The sequence below is a fragment of the Glandiceps talaboti genome, chromosome 6, assembly GCF_964340395.1.
Source record: "Glandiceps talaboti chromosome 6, keGlaTala1.1, whole genome shotgun sequence".
In the NCBI taxonomy this organism is placed as follows: domain Eukaryota; kingdom Metazoa; phylum Hemichordata; class Enteropneusta; family Spengelidae; genus Glandiceps; species Glandiceps talaboti.
The window spans coordinates 1905541-1918542 of NC_135554.1; the positions used below are offsets into that span (position 1 = coordinate 1905541).

Sequence of the window (13002 nt, forward strand, 5' to 3'; positions counted from 1 at the left end):
ATTGTATAGGGCTTTCTAGCAGTAATGGTTATGTTGATTGTATAGGGCTTTCTAGCAGTAATGGTTATGTTGATTGTATAGGGCTTTCTAGCAGTAATGGCTATGTTGATTGTATAGGGCTTTCTAGCAGTAATAGTTATGTTGATTGTATAGGGCTTTCTAGCAGTAATGGCTATGTTGATTGTATAGGGCTTTCTAGCAGTAATGGCTATGTTGATTGTATAGGGCTTTCTAGCAGTAATGGCTATGTTGATTGTATAGGGCTTTCTAGCAGTAATGGTTATGTTGATTGTATAGGGCTTTCTAGCAGTAATGGCTATGTTGATTGTATAAGGCTTTCTAGCAGTAATGGCTATGTTGATTGTATAGGGCTTTCTACCAGTAATGGCTATGTTGATTGTATAGGGCTTTCTACCAGTAATGGTTATGTTGATTGTATAGGGCTTTCTACCAGTAATGGCTATGTTGATTGTATAGGGCTTTCTACCAGTAATGGTTATGTTGATTGTATAGGGCTTTCTAGCAGTAATGGCTATGTTGATTGTGTAGGGTTTTCTACCAGTAATGGCTATGTTGATTGTATACGGCTTTCTAGCAGTAATGGCTATGTTGATTGTATAGGGCTTTCTACCAGTAATGGTTATGTTGATTGTATAGGGCTTTCTAACAGTAATGGCTATGTTGATTGTATAGGGCTTTCTAGCAGTAATGGCTATGTTGATTGTATAGGCCTTTCAAGCAGTAATGGCTATGTTGATTGTATAGGGCTTTCTACCAGTAATGGCTATGTTGATTGTATAGGGCTTTCTAGCAGTAATGGCTATGTTGATTGTATAGGCCTTTCTAGCAGTAATGGCTATGTTGATTGTATAGGGTTTTCTAGCAGTAATGGCTATGTTGATTGTATAGGGCTTTCTAGCAGTAATGGCTATGTTGATTATATAGGCCTTTCTAGCAGTAATGGCTATGTTGATTGTATAGGGCTTTCTACCAGTAATGGCTATGTTGATTGTATAGGGCTTTCTAGCAGTAATGGCTATGTTGATTGTATAGGGTTTTCTACCAGTAATGGCTATGTTGATTGTATAGGGCTTTCTACCAGTAATGGTTATGTTGATTGTATAGGGTTTTCTACCAGTAATGGCTATGTTGATTGTATAAGGCTTTCTACCAGTAATGGTTATGTTGATTGTATAGGGCTTTCTAGCAGTAATGGCTATGTTGATTGTATAGGGCTTTCTACCAGTAATGGTTATGTTGATTGTATAGGGCTTTCTACCAGTAATGGTTATGTTGATTGTATAGGGCTTTCTACCAGTAATGGTTATGTTGATTGTATAGGGCTTTCTAGCAGTAATGGCTATGTTGATTGTATAGGGTTTTCTACCAGTAATGGTTATGTTGATTGTATAGGGCTTTCTACCAGTAATGGTTATGTTGATTGTATAGGGCTTTCTACCAGTAATGGTTATGTTGATTGTATAGGGCTTTCTAGCAGTAATGGCTATGTTGATTGTATAGGGTTTTCTACCAGTAATGGCTATGTTGATTGTATAGGGCTTTCTAGCAGTAATGGCTATGTTGATTGTATAGGGCTTTCTACCAGTAATGGTTATGTTGATTGTATAGGGCTTTCTACCAGTAATGGCTATGTTGATTGTATAGGGCTTTCTACCAGTAATGGTTATGTTGATTGTATAGGGCTTTCTACCAGTAATGGCTATGTTGACTGTTTAGGGCTTTCTAGCAGTAATGGCTATGTTGATTGTATAGGGTTTTCTACCAGTAATGGCTATGTTGATTGTATAGGGCTTTCTAGCAGTAATAGCTATGTTGCTTGTATAGGGCTTTCTACCAGTAATGGCTATGTTGATTGTATAGGGTTTTCTACCAGTAATGGTTATGTTGATTGTATAGGGCTTTCTAGCAGTAATGGCTATGTTGAGTGTATAGGGCTTTCTAGAAGTAATGGCTATGTTGGCTACATTTACATACACACACAAACACATTTCTATACACACACATTTACATACTCACACCCACAAACACCCACATACCACATTCACACACACCCATCCACATACCACTCACACACACCCACATACCACATATACCCACTCATACATACACTACACACACACAAACCACATACAAACGACATAATTACATACATACTCATAAACAAAAACTCATAAACAAAACACCCACACTCCTACCCACACACGTCACACCACACACCTACCCCATACATCATACCACATACCTACTCACATACATCATACCACACACCTACTCATGTCATACCACACACCTACCCACATACGTCATACCACACACCTACCCATGTCATACCACACACCTACCCACATGTCATACCACACACCTACCCATGTCATACCACACATCTACCCACATACGTTGTACCACACACCTACCCACGTCATACCACACACCTACCCACCACACACCTACCCACATACACCATACAACACATCTACCCATATACGTTATATCACACACCCATCCACATGTCACACACCCACATACATGTATGTCACCCCACACCTACCCACATACATCATACCACACAACTATCCACATACATGTACGTTACATCACATACCTGCCCACATACATCATACCACATACCTACCTACCTATGTTATATCACACACATTTGATGTATTGAGAAGAAAAAACATAAAATATACCCACAGGTGTGTCAAACAATGAACCAATATAATACTTTCAATGTAGAAAAAATGTTTTTTGTTTGTTTTACTTCCTACATACACATATACATGTATGTTACAACTCTATGATATGTTCACTTTACTAAATGTTGCTATGACCATCAAATGAAAGCACATCATTTTTTTAAATTCTTAGTAGAAACCTCATGAATCTACTCTAGGCTTATTATAGAACAACTCCTAACAAGGCAAACAACACACATGTTGTCATGACAACAGTGTCACTTGAATGTATTGCTATGGTAACACAATTGGGCCATTACCTCTAATCTTGGTAAGTAGTCTGGATCAGCTGGAATCCTGGCAATAATTTCACATAGGATTATTCCATAGGAAAACAAGTCAGCCTAGAATAAAACCAAAGGAAGACTCAAGTGTTAGCCTACTTATGGCAAGCAGAATATAGACGACACAAAATTTCTTTCTGTTGTTCAACAGATTTCAGACTTCAGTCTGGTGGGCTATTGACCACTCAGATGTCTACCTACTAACCTAGTTTATGTTTGTAATGTCTGGCAGGCTATTGGTCAGTTAGAAGTCTAGCCAGGTTATGCTTGTAATGTCTGGCAGGCTATTGGTCAGTTAGAAGTCTAGCCAGGTTATGTTTGTAATGTCTGGCAGGCTATTGGTCAGTTAGAAGTCTAGCCAGGTTATGTTTGTAATGTCTGGCAGGCTATTGGTCAGTTAGAAGTCAAGCCAGGTTATGTTTTGTAATGTCTGGCAGGCTATTGGTCAGTTAGAAGTCAAACCAGGTTATGTTTGTAATGTCTGGCAGGCTATTGGTCAGTTAGAAGTCTAGCCAGGTTATGTTTGTAATGTCTCGCAGGCTATTGGTCAGTTAGAAGTCAAGCCAGGTTATGTTTGTAATGTCTGGCAGGCTATTGGTCAGTTAGAAGTCTAGCCAGGTTATGTCTGTAATGTCTGGCAGGCTATTGGTCAGTTTGAAGTCTAGCAAGGTTATGTTTGTAATGTCTGGCAGGCTATTGGTCAGTTTGAAGTCAAGCCAGGTTATGTTTGTAATGTCTGGCAGGCTATTGGTCAGTTTGAAGTCTAGCCAGGTTATGTTTGTAATGTCTGACAGGCTATTGGTTAGTTAGAAGTCAAGCCAGGTTATGTTTGTAATGTCTGGCAGGCTATTGGTCAGTTTGAAGTCTAGCAAGGTTATGTTTGTAATGTCTGGCAGGCTATTGGTCAGTTAGAAGTCAAGCCAGGTTATGTTTGTAATGTCTGACAGGCTATTGGTCAGTTAGAAGTCTTGCCAGGTTATGTTTGTAATGTCTGGCAGGCTATTGGTCAGTTAGAAGTCTAGCCAGGTTATGTTTGTAATGTCTGGCAGGCTATTGGTCAGTTAGAAGTCTAGCCAGGTTATGTTTGTAATGTCTGGCAGGCTATTGGTCAGTTTGAAGTCAAGCCAGGTTATGTTTGTAATGTCTGGCAGGCTATTGGTCAGTTAGAAGTCTAGCAAGGTTATGTTTGTAATGTCTGGCAGGCTATTGGTCAGTTAGAAGTCAAGTCAGGTTATGTTTGTAATGTCTGGCAGGCTATTGGTCAGTTAGAAGTCTAGCCAGGTTATGTTTGTAATGTCTGGCAGGCTATTGGTCAGTTAGAAGTCTAGCCAGGTTATGTTTGCAATGTCTGGCAGGCTATTGGTCAGTTAGAAGTCTAGCCAGGTTATGTTTGTAATGTCTGGCAGGCTATTGGTCAGTTAGAAGTCTAGCCAGGTTATGTTTGTAATGTCAGGCAAGCTATTGGTCAGTTAGAAGTCAAGCCAGGTTATGTTTGTAATGTCTGGCAGGCTATTGGTCAGTTAGAAGTCTAGCCAGGTTATGTCTAATGGGATTGAATTTAACTAGACTGATTCAGTTTGAATATGTTTTTAACCAAAAATAGGTGGTGAAGGGTCTAGTTTGATGGCTTAAGTTATATAAATAGGTGGTGAAGGGTCTAGTTTGATGGCTTAAGTTATATACATAGGTGGTGAAGGGTCTAGTTTGATGGCTTAAGTTATATAAATAGGTGGTGAAGGGTCTAGTTTGCATAGCATTGTAGCTTAACTGTATAATTGATTGAATATTTGCATACATATCTTGAATGTTTATTCATGTGTCTATTGATCCCTGTTGTTATCTTTGCAATATAAGTGATCATTTGGCTGTTGCTATGGGTGTTGTCTTGTTGCTAGGCACATTTGCATACATTTTTTTAATGTTTACTCACTTGCCTACCAGATGATATTATTTGGCTAAAATATACTGCTATTCAGTTGTTGCTAAGGGCATGGTCGTGGTTGCTAGAGCCAATTGTGTCAAAATATTTGGAAGAATATCTGCAGAATAACACTTCTAGCTAAACATCTGACCAAGTTTCAGTCTCATTGACCAAGTACTAGTGCCTCCTCAGAGTACTGAGTCTATATATATACCTAAAGCTATTGCACCCCATTATTTCAGATTCCGATAGAGGAGTCAATTTACGTAATCTTTATCAAGATGCTATATGATATGACAGTTTGTTGTGTCTTTTCCTTGATGTTTTCTTTTTATGTGATTTTTGTTGTTGATGTCGAGGGGGGTGGGGTGAAACTTTGGGGCGGCCGGATAATGAAAAACAAAAACAAAAATAGGGTGACCCCAATAAATTGAAGTACGTCAGACAACAATGTATTAGCATTTCATGGTCATCTGATTTGTTAAATTTTACAGTTGAAGAGATCAGTACAGGCAATCACAAGTAAAAATACCCAATACCATACCGAACTTCAGACTCCTTTGCTTAGTTGAAGTTTTTGCTACACTGTGAACATTTTATTGTTACATATTCAAACAATGCGAATCTCGTTGTATTCAGTATTGAAATTGAAACCATTTTCAAAAGAAATGCGATACTAACAATTACTATATGATACAAAATTGAGACAATATAAACTCGTAGTTTATATACTTCCAGGTAGTTTGTATTTTACAAATACTGTGTTGTAAATTAGAACAATGCTCATAAATGGATAATCGTAGGGCAACTCTTCTTCTTTCGACATATGGCACACTTCCTACTTTATCGGCCATTGAAAATATCATTGAAATTTTATGATAGTAAATGCCACGATCGTACGAACAGAGGCTACAGACGTGACACTGACAGAAGTTCTATCTATCAGCACTTCATAGCAATGGATCCCGTACATCAAGGGTGCAAGGGTGGTAGTGTATATAAATGGATGTGAAATGATGCTAAAACCACAGACTAGTTGTCTGTGGTACAAAGTACTAACATGTTATAAACTGTGTAGTCAGAGTTTAGAACAGTACGTCAGTCTGAACTTGCAGTCAGGATGAGTTTTAAAGATGTCAATTATCGTCACCCAAGATCAGAGAGAGGCGGTCGAGGCATTGGTCGCCCAATGTGATTGGGATTGGTCGTTGTGCAAGATACAGAGAATATCTGTACTCGATGTGCTCATAACTTGGTTTCAAGCAAAGAAGACGGCTAGAATTGACGTCAATGACAAATTTACTTTTTGTAATCGTGTACATGTATATGGCACACTATCATGATTTTCAGCTATTGACTATTGTGTTTATTTTGGAGATAAATGTAAGCATCATTAGGATTGGTTCGTTTGTGTGTACTACATTTTGATTGACAGCTGCGTAACGCTATCAACGGCAAAATCGGCGTAACTTTTCTGACGTCTGACCGAAAGTAATTTCGAGAAATGTACCTCAGATTTCCATTCTTATTGAAGAGGAATACAGTAATTACATACATCATATATTCATAATGACTTGGTCACATTACGGTAGGTAGATATGTCAATGGTCGGAACATGTGCATAACTGCAGTTTAGCAGGAGCTATTGCTAAGTTGTTACCACTTCCCTATTGTTTAGCAAAATTACCACAAATAAAAGGGCCTTCGCCGTTTATATACGGGATTACATTAGCGCTATCATTGTATCAATGGGGATACTACTAGGACAATGGTGTTGCAGAACATTAGCTGTATCGAGAACGATCTGAGCGACTTCATAGCCCCGGCTTCATAGGCTATCGACTTGCCACTTCCTGTCAGTACACTAACGAAAACATCTTTCCCAGAGACATAGGCATCTATAATTCTTCTCTGAAAGTTTTTCAAGTGTGAGTATCCAAGTTTCTCCAATGCGTCTCGATACGTTGACTTGCTTGGTGACTACACCATCTTCATTTTGATTGACAAGCTTTGTGAACTATGACCTAAATGTCAAGTAGTCTACGATAAAAATGTCCCTATTGTTATCGCATGAGGGCGCGGCAAGGGACAACAGTCGCTCGGGCCTTCGGCCCTCGGTATCAGTATGCGATTATAGTAGTGTTGCGCTGGATCGGAGTTTAGATAAGACGTAGGAAAAAAAAGGCGCGAGCGACTTTCGAGAGTCTATGGTTATACATGCAGGCTTGGAAATTAATTTCAAATTTGTTAATTAATTTCAACATTTCATTACTGCACTACCCAGCAGTACTTTAAGTGTTTTGATTATGTGTGGTTTCAACTGCCTTCGCCTATTACCTACACAGATTTATATCTTTCCGAAATGTGTGTAGGGTGATTGCTTTACTGTGGGTGCTGCACCAACTGACAAAACACCAAGGAACCATTGTTGCCAGAAGACTAAACTGGTACACAACAATATGTACAGTTATGGATAATACTAGTATATGGCGAGCCAGCATACTTAGTAACTGATAAGTAAACATTACACAAAGGCTTACAAGGCTTTCGTACACATGGGAGCTCAACACCTTTCATGAGCTGGCTGAGGTACCAAAGTTAGTCAAAGCACAGGAGAGTAAGGGGGCAATTATTTTGCGACTTTTCTAGCCAATGCGCATAATATTTAAAAGTATGAACTGCAATTTCATTCACTTTTATGGCAAAATGAACATAATGAAAAAAATTATCAACCTTTGCATGTACACTTTAAACATATCATTGTCAGCCAAGTACATTACAAAGTATCTGTACGTCAATTTCACTTTATATTTGTGCCACATTTGTTTGAAATTGGTCCGTGCATAACAGACATAATACAAAATGTACATTGTACAATTTACCAATATTATGCCAATTTGACCTTGAAGATGAAAGTTAAGGTAAGGTCAAGGTCTCTTTTGAAAGCTTGCCATTGATAATGTATACACTTCAACAAAGTCTCTAGACATTTTTGTATATTAAGCTTCCTGTGTTAATAGGCAAAATATAAATTTTTACTATTTATACAAATGGCTAGCCATTTGGCTGTTATTGCAAAGGTCATGAAATGAATATATGAGCATATGGTGACTATAGCATTTCACATTTGTTGAAGGTTGAAATTGACCTATGCGTGTTACATATACAGGTGATCATAGACATACTGACAGACAAGATCAAATGTAGTAGAAAAGTGTTGATATATTACAGTAAAGTGAACATGGAAGAACCACACACACTGAAATGATTTTATTCTATATATAGCTATTACTCAACACGGCCACTTTATAATACCTAGAAATAGTGAGCTTGAACAAAACCCGGAAACATATTATGTATACAAGAATGAGGCTTGGTTGTTCATCATTTTGGTAGAGCTCATATGTTTTTGTGCCATGAAACAAAATTACAAAAAAATAGAAGGGGATAAAATAGATGGTAAAGATTATGGTGGCATACTTTCATAAAATGACAACAAATATAGCAACAATGAATTCTGCTGGTTGACTGCGCCATGACTTGCTAATTTCCATATTTATGTCACTGAATATAGGTATCTTTGTGCTGTATTTTCTTTGCATTCCATATAAGGAAACTGAAGTGAACATGGGGTGAACAAACTTTGCCAGCTCATTATGATAAGTGGATTGTTGATATGATAGTCTACATGTATGTGACGGCATGGCATTGACTAACAAATCTGCTGGTAGTACATTTGTAGTAGTTGTCTTATTAATCAAGATTCAGTTGGACTGAACATTTCAAAGATTATGTAATATTCAAAGAGACTTTTTAAATGATTTTGAATTTAATACGGAAGAATTTGAACACATTTTACATGTACACAAGTGTGCTTCACAATGTGGACAATCAGGAAATATCTAATTTGCATATCACTGATGAGATCATAATATGCTTAGGGAGTGTACATTTTTAATTTCCAGGGGGAGGCCGGAGGATTTCTAATGAAGCAAGGGATTTTTATTGGTGGCCCCCCCTACAAAAACTGGTATAAATTATCTGGCCCCCCCTAAGACTTCTTGTTTTTATTTCATGGCCCCCCCTGAAACCACTAACAAAAAAACGCACAGATGAAACACAGATACAGCAACACATAGATTTGCCAGCAGTTGCTACATGTATTAACTTATTCCATATTTATACTTACTTCAGAATTGAACCAGTGCACAAAGTTGTTGAATCATGGACACTCATAAAATCACAAATAAAGACTATTATTAGTTAAATTGGCTGACAGGATGTCTACTTACAACTGAGGGGTGACAATAGACTACTGGTCTGGCTACACTTTTTCTTGGATTTTTAGCCCATCACTGACATAAATAAATTAGCAAATAAATGAACAAGTATATATATATATTACTTATTTATCACAGGTTTGGAAAAAATAGTGCAAAATTGCACCATGAGGAAACTTTTTTCCATGTGAACATATTCAAATTTTAGGATTAATTTGCAGTGGTTGATCACACAATCATTTATTATTAATTTAAACACTTCATAAATTATACATTTTAGAAACATTTTTAATTGCAGTGCAAATGGAAAACATGTTATTTAAGATTGAAATACATATTAAGACCCTTCCTATATTATAGTATTCATATTATCTCTACGCAAAATATAAAACACTTCTGGACTATATTTCAAGAGACTTTAGTAAACTGATGCGCTGAGGGGGGCAGTACATGTATCACTTCAAAGGGTTGAATAATATTTTTATGAATGCATGGCTTGTTATGAATACATTCCTCACCCAGCACCTGTGAATAATTTTGTGTTTAATTCAAACTCACAAAAGCTATCATATAATACTTGAACCCTACCATGGTGATAGAATGAAAATTTATTGAAACCCATTACAATATTGGTGAGCTCTATATGGAATTTATTAGGGATTCATGTATACAAAATGGCTCAAAGTGCAGTTACTGTTCCACTACAGATTGGGTATCGCCATCTATGAACAGAATACCACATCCTATGCCAGATATGCACAACCCAGGTCATTATATGGATGTGTTTGAAACACCAAACACAAATCGAACTGCTGATGACTACCACAACCAGGTGCTAACTTAAAAAAGCTCTATGTTTCAAAACAATTAAATGATGAAGTTGCTATTTCTCGTTTTGCTGAGAAATATATTGTCAGTGTGAACAGTGTTAAAAACTACATTGAACTTTTGAGAAATTTGGAGGTGATGAAAAACATTAGATCCAGACATCGGTTAGAGGTACAGAAGAAAAGAGAAAACAAGAATTATAATGACTATGACTGGTTGCAGTTATTCATAAGTGGAACTCTAGAAAAACTGAACGTAAAAGAGCTAGATAAATATCTAGACAAGCATAAATTGCCAAAATATAGAAAATTAAAAGGAGAAAAAGTAGACATAATATCAACGCACATACTTGGAACACCTGAATTTAGGTCAAGAAAAGTGACTGCAAATGAACTTCAAACTACAACTACAGACATCTGATCAGTGATACAAACAGTAGTGACTCTGAAAGTGAAAATGCTATAATAGGTGTTATAGACAGTGATGATTGTTTTACTGATAACTCTGAAACTTCAAGCACGGCTGATATCTCAGACAGTGATTGTGATGAAACAAGTCCTACACAATTTCATGGGAAAGTTACCTTGAGAAGTGGCAGAGTCGCCGGTCAATTTTTGTTTCACTGAATACAAATATTGTGATTTAATAGGTTTGTGCACTGTTTTATCATCAATCCATGTTAAATGCTACTTCTGTAGGACATTGTGCACAGTCAAGTGTTGGGTTTTGCCTATATTTTATTTTATATACATATCTGGCACTTGTCCATCCTGACATTCAGGTTTAGGTTGTTTTTTTTGTGGCCCCCCCTAACAAATAGTGAAATTTTTGTTTAGCCCCCCCTAATTTTTCTTGAGAAAAATTGGTGGCCCCCCCTGAAAATCCTCCGCCCCCCCCACCTGGAAGTTAAAACTGTACACTCCCTTAATATTATTTCATCTATACACTCCAGATCCATCCCCATTATATTTCAGACCAATCTGCTCAGTAGTTTTGGAATTAAAGATTTTTGATTAAAAAGACATATTGTTAGCCCTATTTTGCATATCACTGATGGGATCATCATGTTGTGAACAATTCTTAATCTAAACACCCTTAAGAATGTTCCCACCAAATTTCAGACCGATCTGCCCTGTACTAGTTTTTTAGTTGAAGTTTTTTTATAGATCATTTGCATAAATTAGCATAAATCTACCTAACAAAATAATTAATATTCATGAGTAACTTAATGATAAAATCAAAGTACATCATAATGCAGGGTTCGTACACTTAGAGTAAAAAAATTTCAGGGCTTTCCAGGTATTTCAGGGTATTCGTATTGATTTGGGTCATTTTCCAGGGGTGATGACCGTCACAATTTATTTTATTGAATGACATCTTGTTCTCTGACATGGACGAGAAGTAATAACAACTACTCTCACATGTCAGTTTTCAGGCACATTGAAATTGACTCAGTCGAGTACACTTCTGTTTTCACTCTGAAATGAACAGTTCTACCCCCCCCCCCCCCCCCTATTAAAGTAGTAGTTTGATCCAGCTGTAGCATTGATGGTGTAATATTTGAGTTGCAGGATTCATAAGTCTAATTCAGACATATCCGGTAAAATAAATTTTAAAATAGTGTATGTCTCTCAATATTATACGGTTTGATCTAACTATATTTAAAATTCAGCTAAAGTGGATTTTTTCCAATGAAAAACGTCATTTTACGTAACGAAATTACGAGCTAGAATAACTGAATACGTTCATCACTAGCGTCACAAATGTTTATATAATGGCCTATGTGTTGCCAAACGTTGTGATTTCTCAATTCAACTTGATGATATAGGAATGTTACTATACTAACAAACATAAAAAGTAGTTATTCTTTTCAAACATGTAAAAACAAATTTCAATTATCAATTATCGACAATATAAATGTCAAAACCGTACTTCCACAACCTTAAAATTCAACTGCACTATGTCATCAGTGGTCTGTACCGTATGTACGTCGAACTTTCAAATAGTGTAACAAACTTAGTAACATTGATGCCTTGATACTTGTTACAATGTTACAATAATCATGTTAACATACCTACTGTTACAGTATTGCAATGCATGGCTATATGTTATGTCGCCAATATGACAACCAGAGTACGGTAGCAATATACAATATGCAAGATCAAAACAAACATGGCGGTGCCCAGTGAACTGTATACGCACGTTCTATGGGCGAAGTATATCATGGAATGCTTGCTGACTGTCTGGGTTAGCGAGAATTTTGATTCACCAGTGTGGCAAAAGATTTTGAAAACAGTTTCGCCATTTCACATTTAGAAGTGTTCTGAATCATATGAATGGGTGGTTAGAGCACAGACAGAAATGTACTTTCACGAGTGTAGTGAGAATGACTGCATCCTCATTTGCATATCATTCGCATGTTGGTACACAATAATGTTTTTGATATTGCAATGCAGTGCAGATACCATTAGTATGCGTGCACTGGTGCAAGTAATTTCTCATACATATGTAACATTGCAATGAAACGTACAACATTAAACATACTACTGTAAAGTTTTCATTCCTGAATTATAATGCAATGTACAACATTTGATGTACTAAAGTAAAGTAGAGTTTTCATTCCTGAATTACAATGCAATGTACATTTGATGTCATACATATTTCTACACCATAAATCAAGGTACAATGGAGAATCAAAACTTTATTCAGATATTAATATATGACTCACCCTTTCATTGTATTGTTTTTGTTTGAGACATTCTGGTGCCATCCAGAACGGAGAGCCAACGATGGACAACTTCTGATCATCATCCCTGCAGGCAAAGACATACCAATTAGTATCAGTAGTCAAAACAAAAGAGATGTTAATATTCTATGCTTGCCACTAGAGGGAGCTATTATGCATTCATTGACAACATGGCACATCTGGGGAG

The 13002-nt window shown here is 36.9% G+C and overlaps 1 protein-coding gene across 2 annotated transcripts in view; it reads right to left on the reverse strand.

Annotated features, from left to right (window-relative positions):
- The window catches only part of LOC144436217 (dual specificity testis-specific protein kinase 2-like), a 76545-nt gene that overhangs the window by 16923 nt on the left and 46620 nt on the right, over positions 1–13002 (reverse strand). For both annotated transcript variants that reach the window (XM_078124947.1, XM_078124946.1), the window contains exons 6-7: positions 12798–12882; positions 3017–3100 (exon numbers count right to left, since the gene is read on the reverse strand). In XM_078124947.1, coding sequence (XP_077981073.1) covers positions 3017–3100; positions 12798–12882 — 169 coding nt within the window. The remainder of the gene's footprint in view (positions 1–3016; positions 3101–12797; positions 12883–13002) is intronic.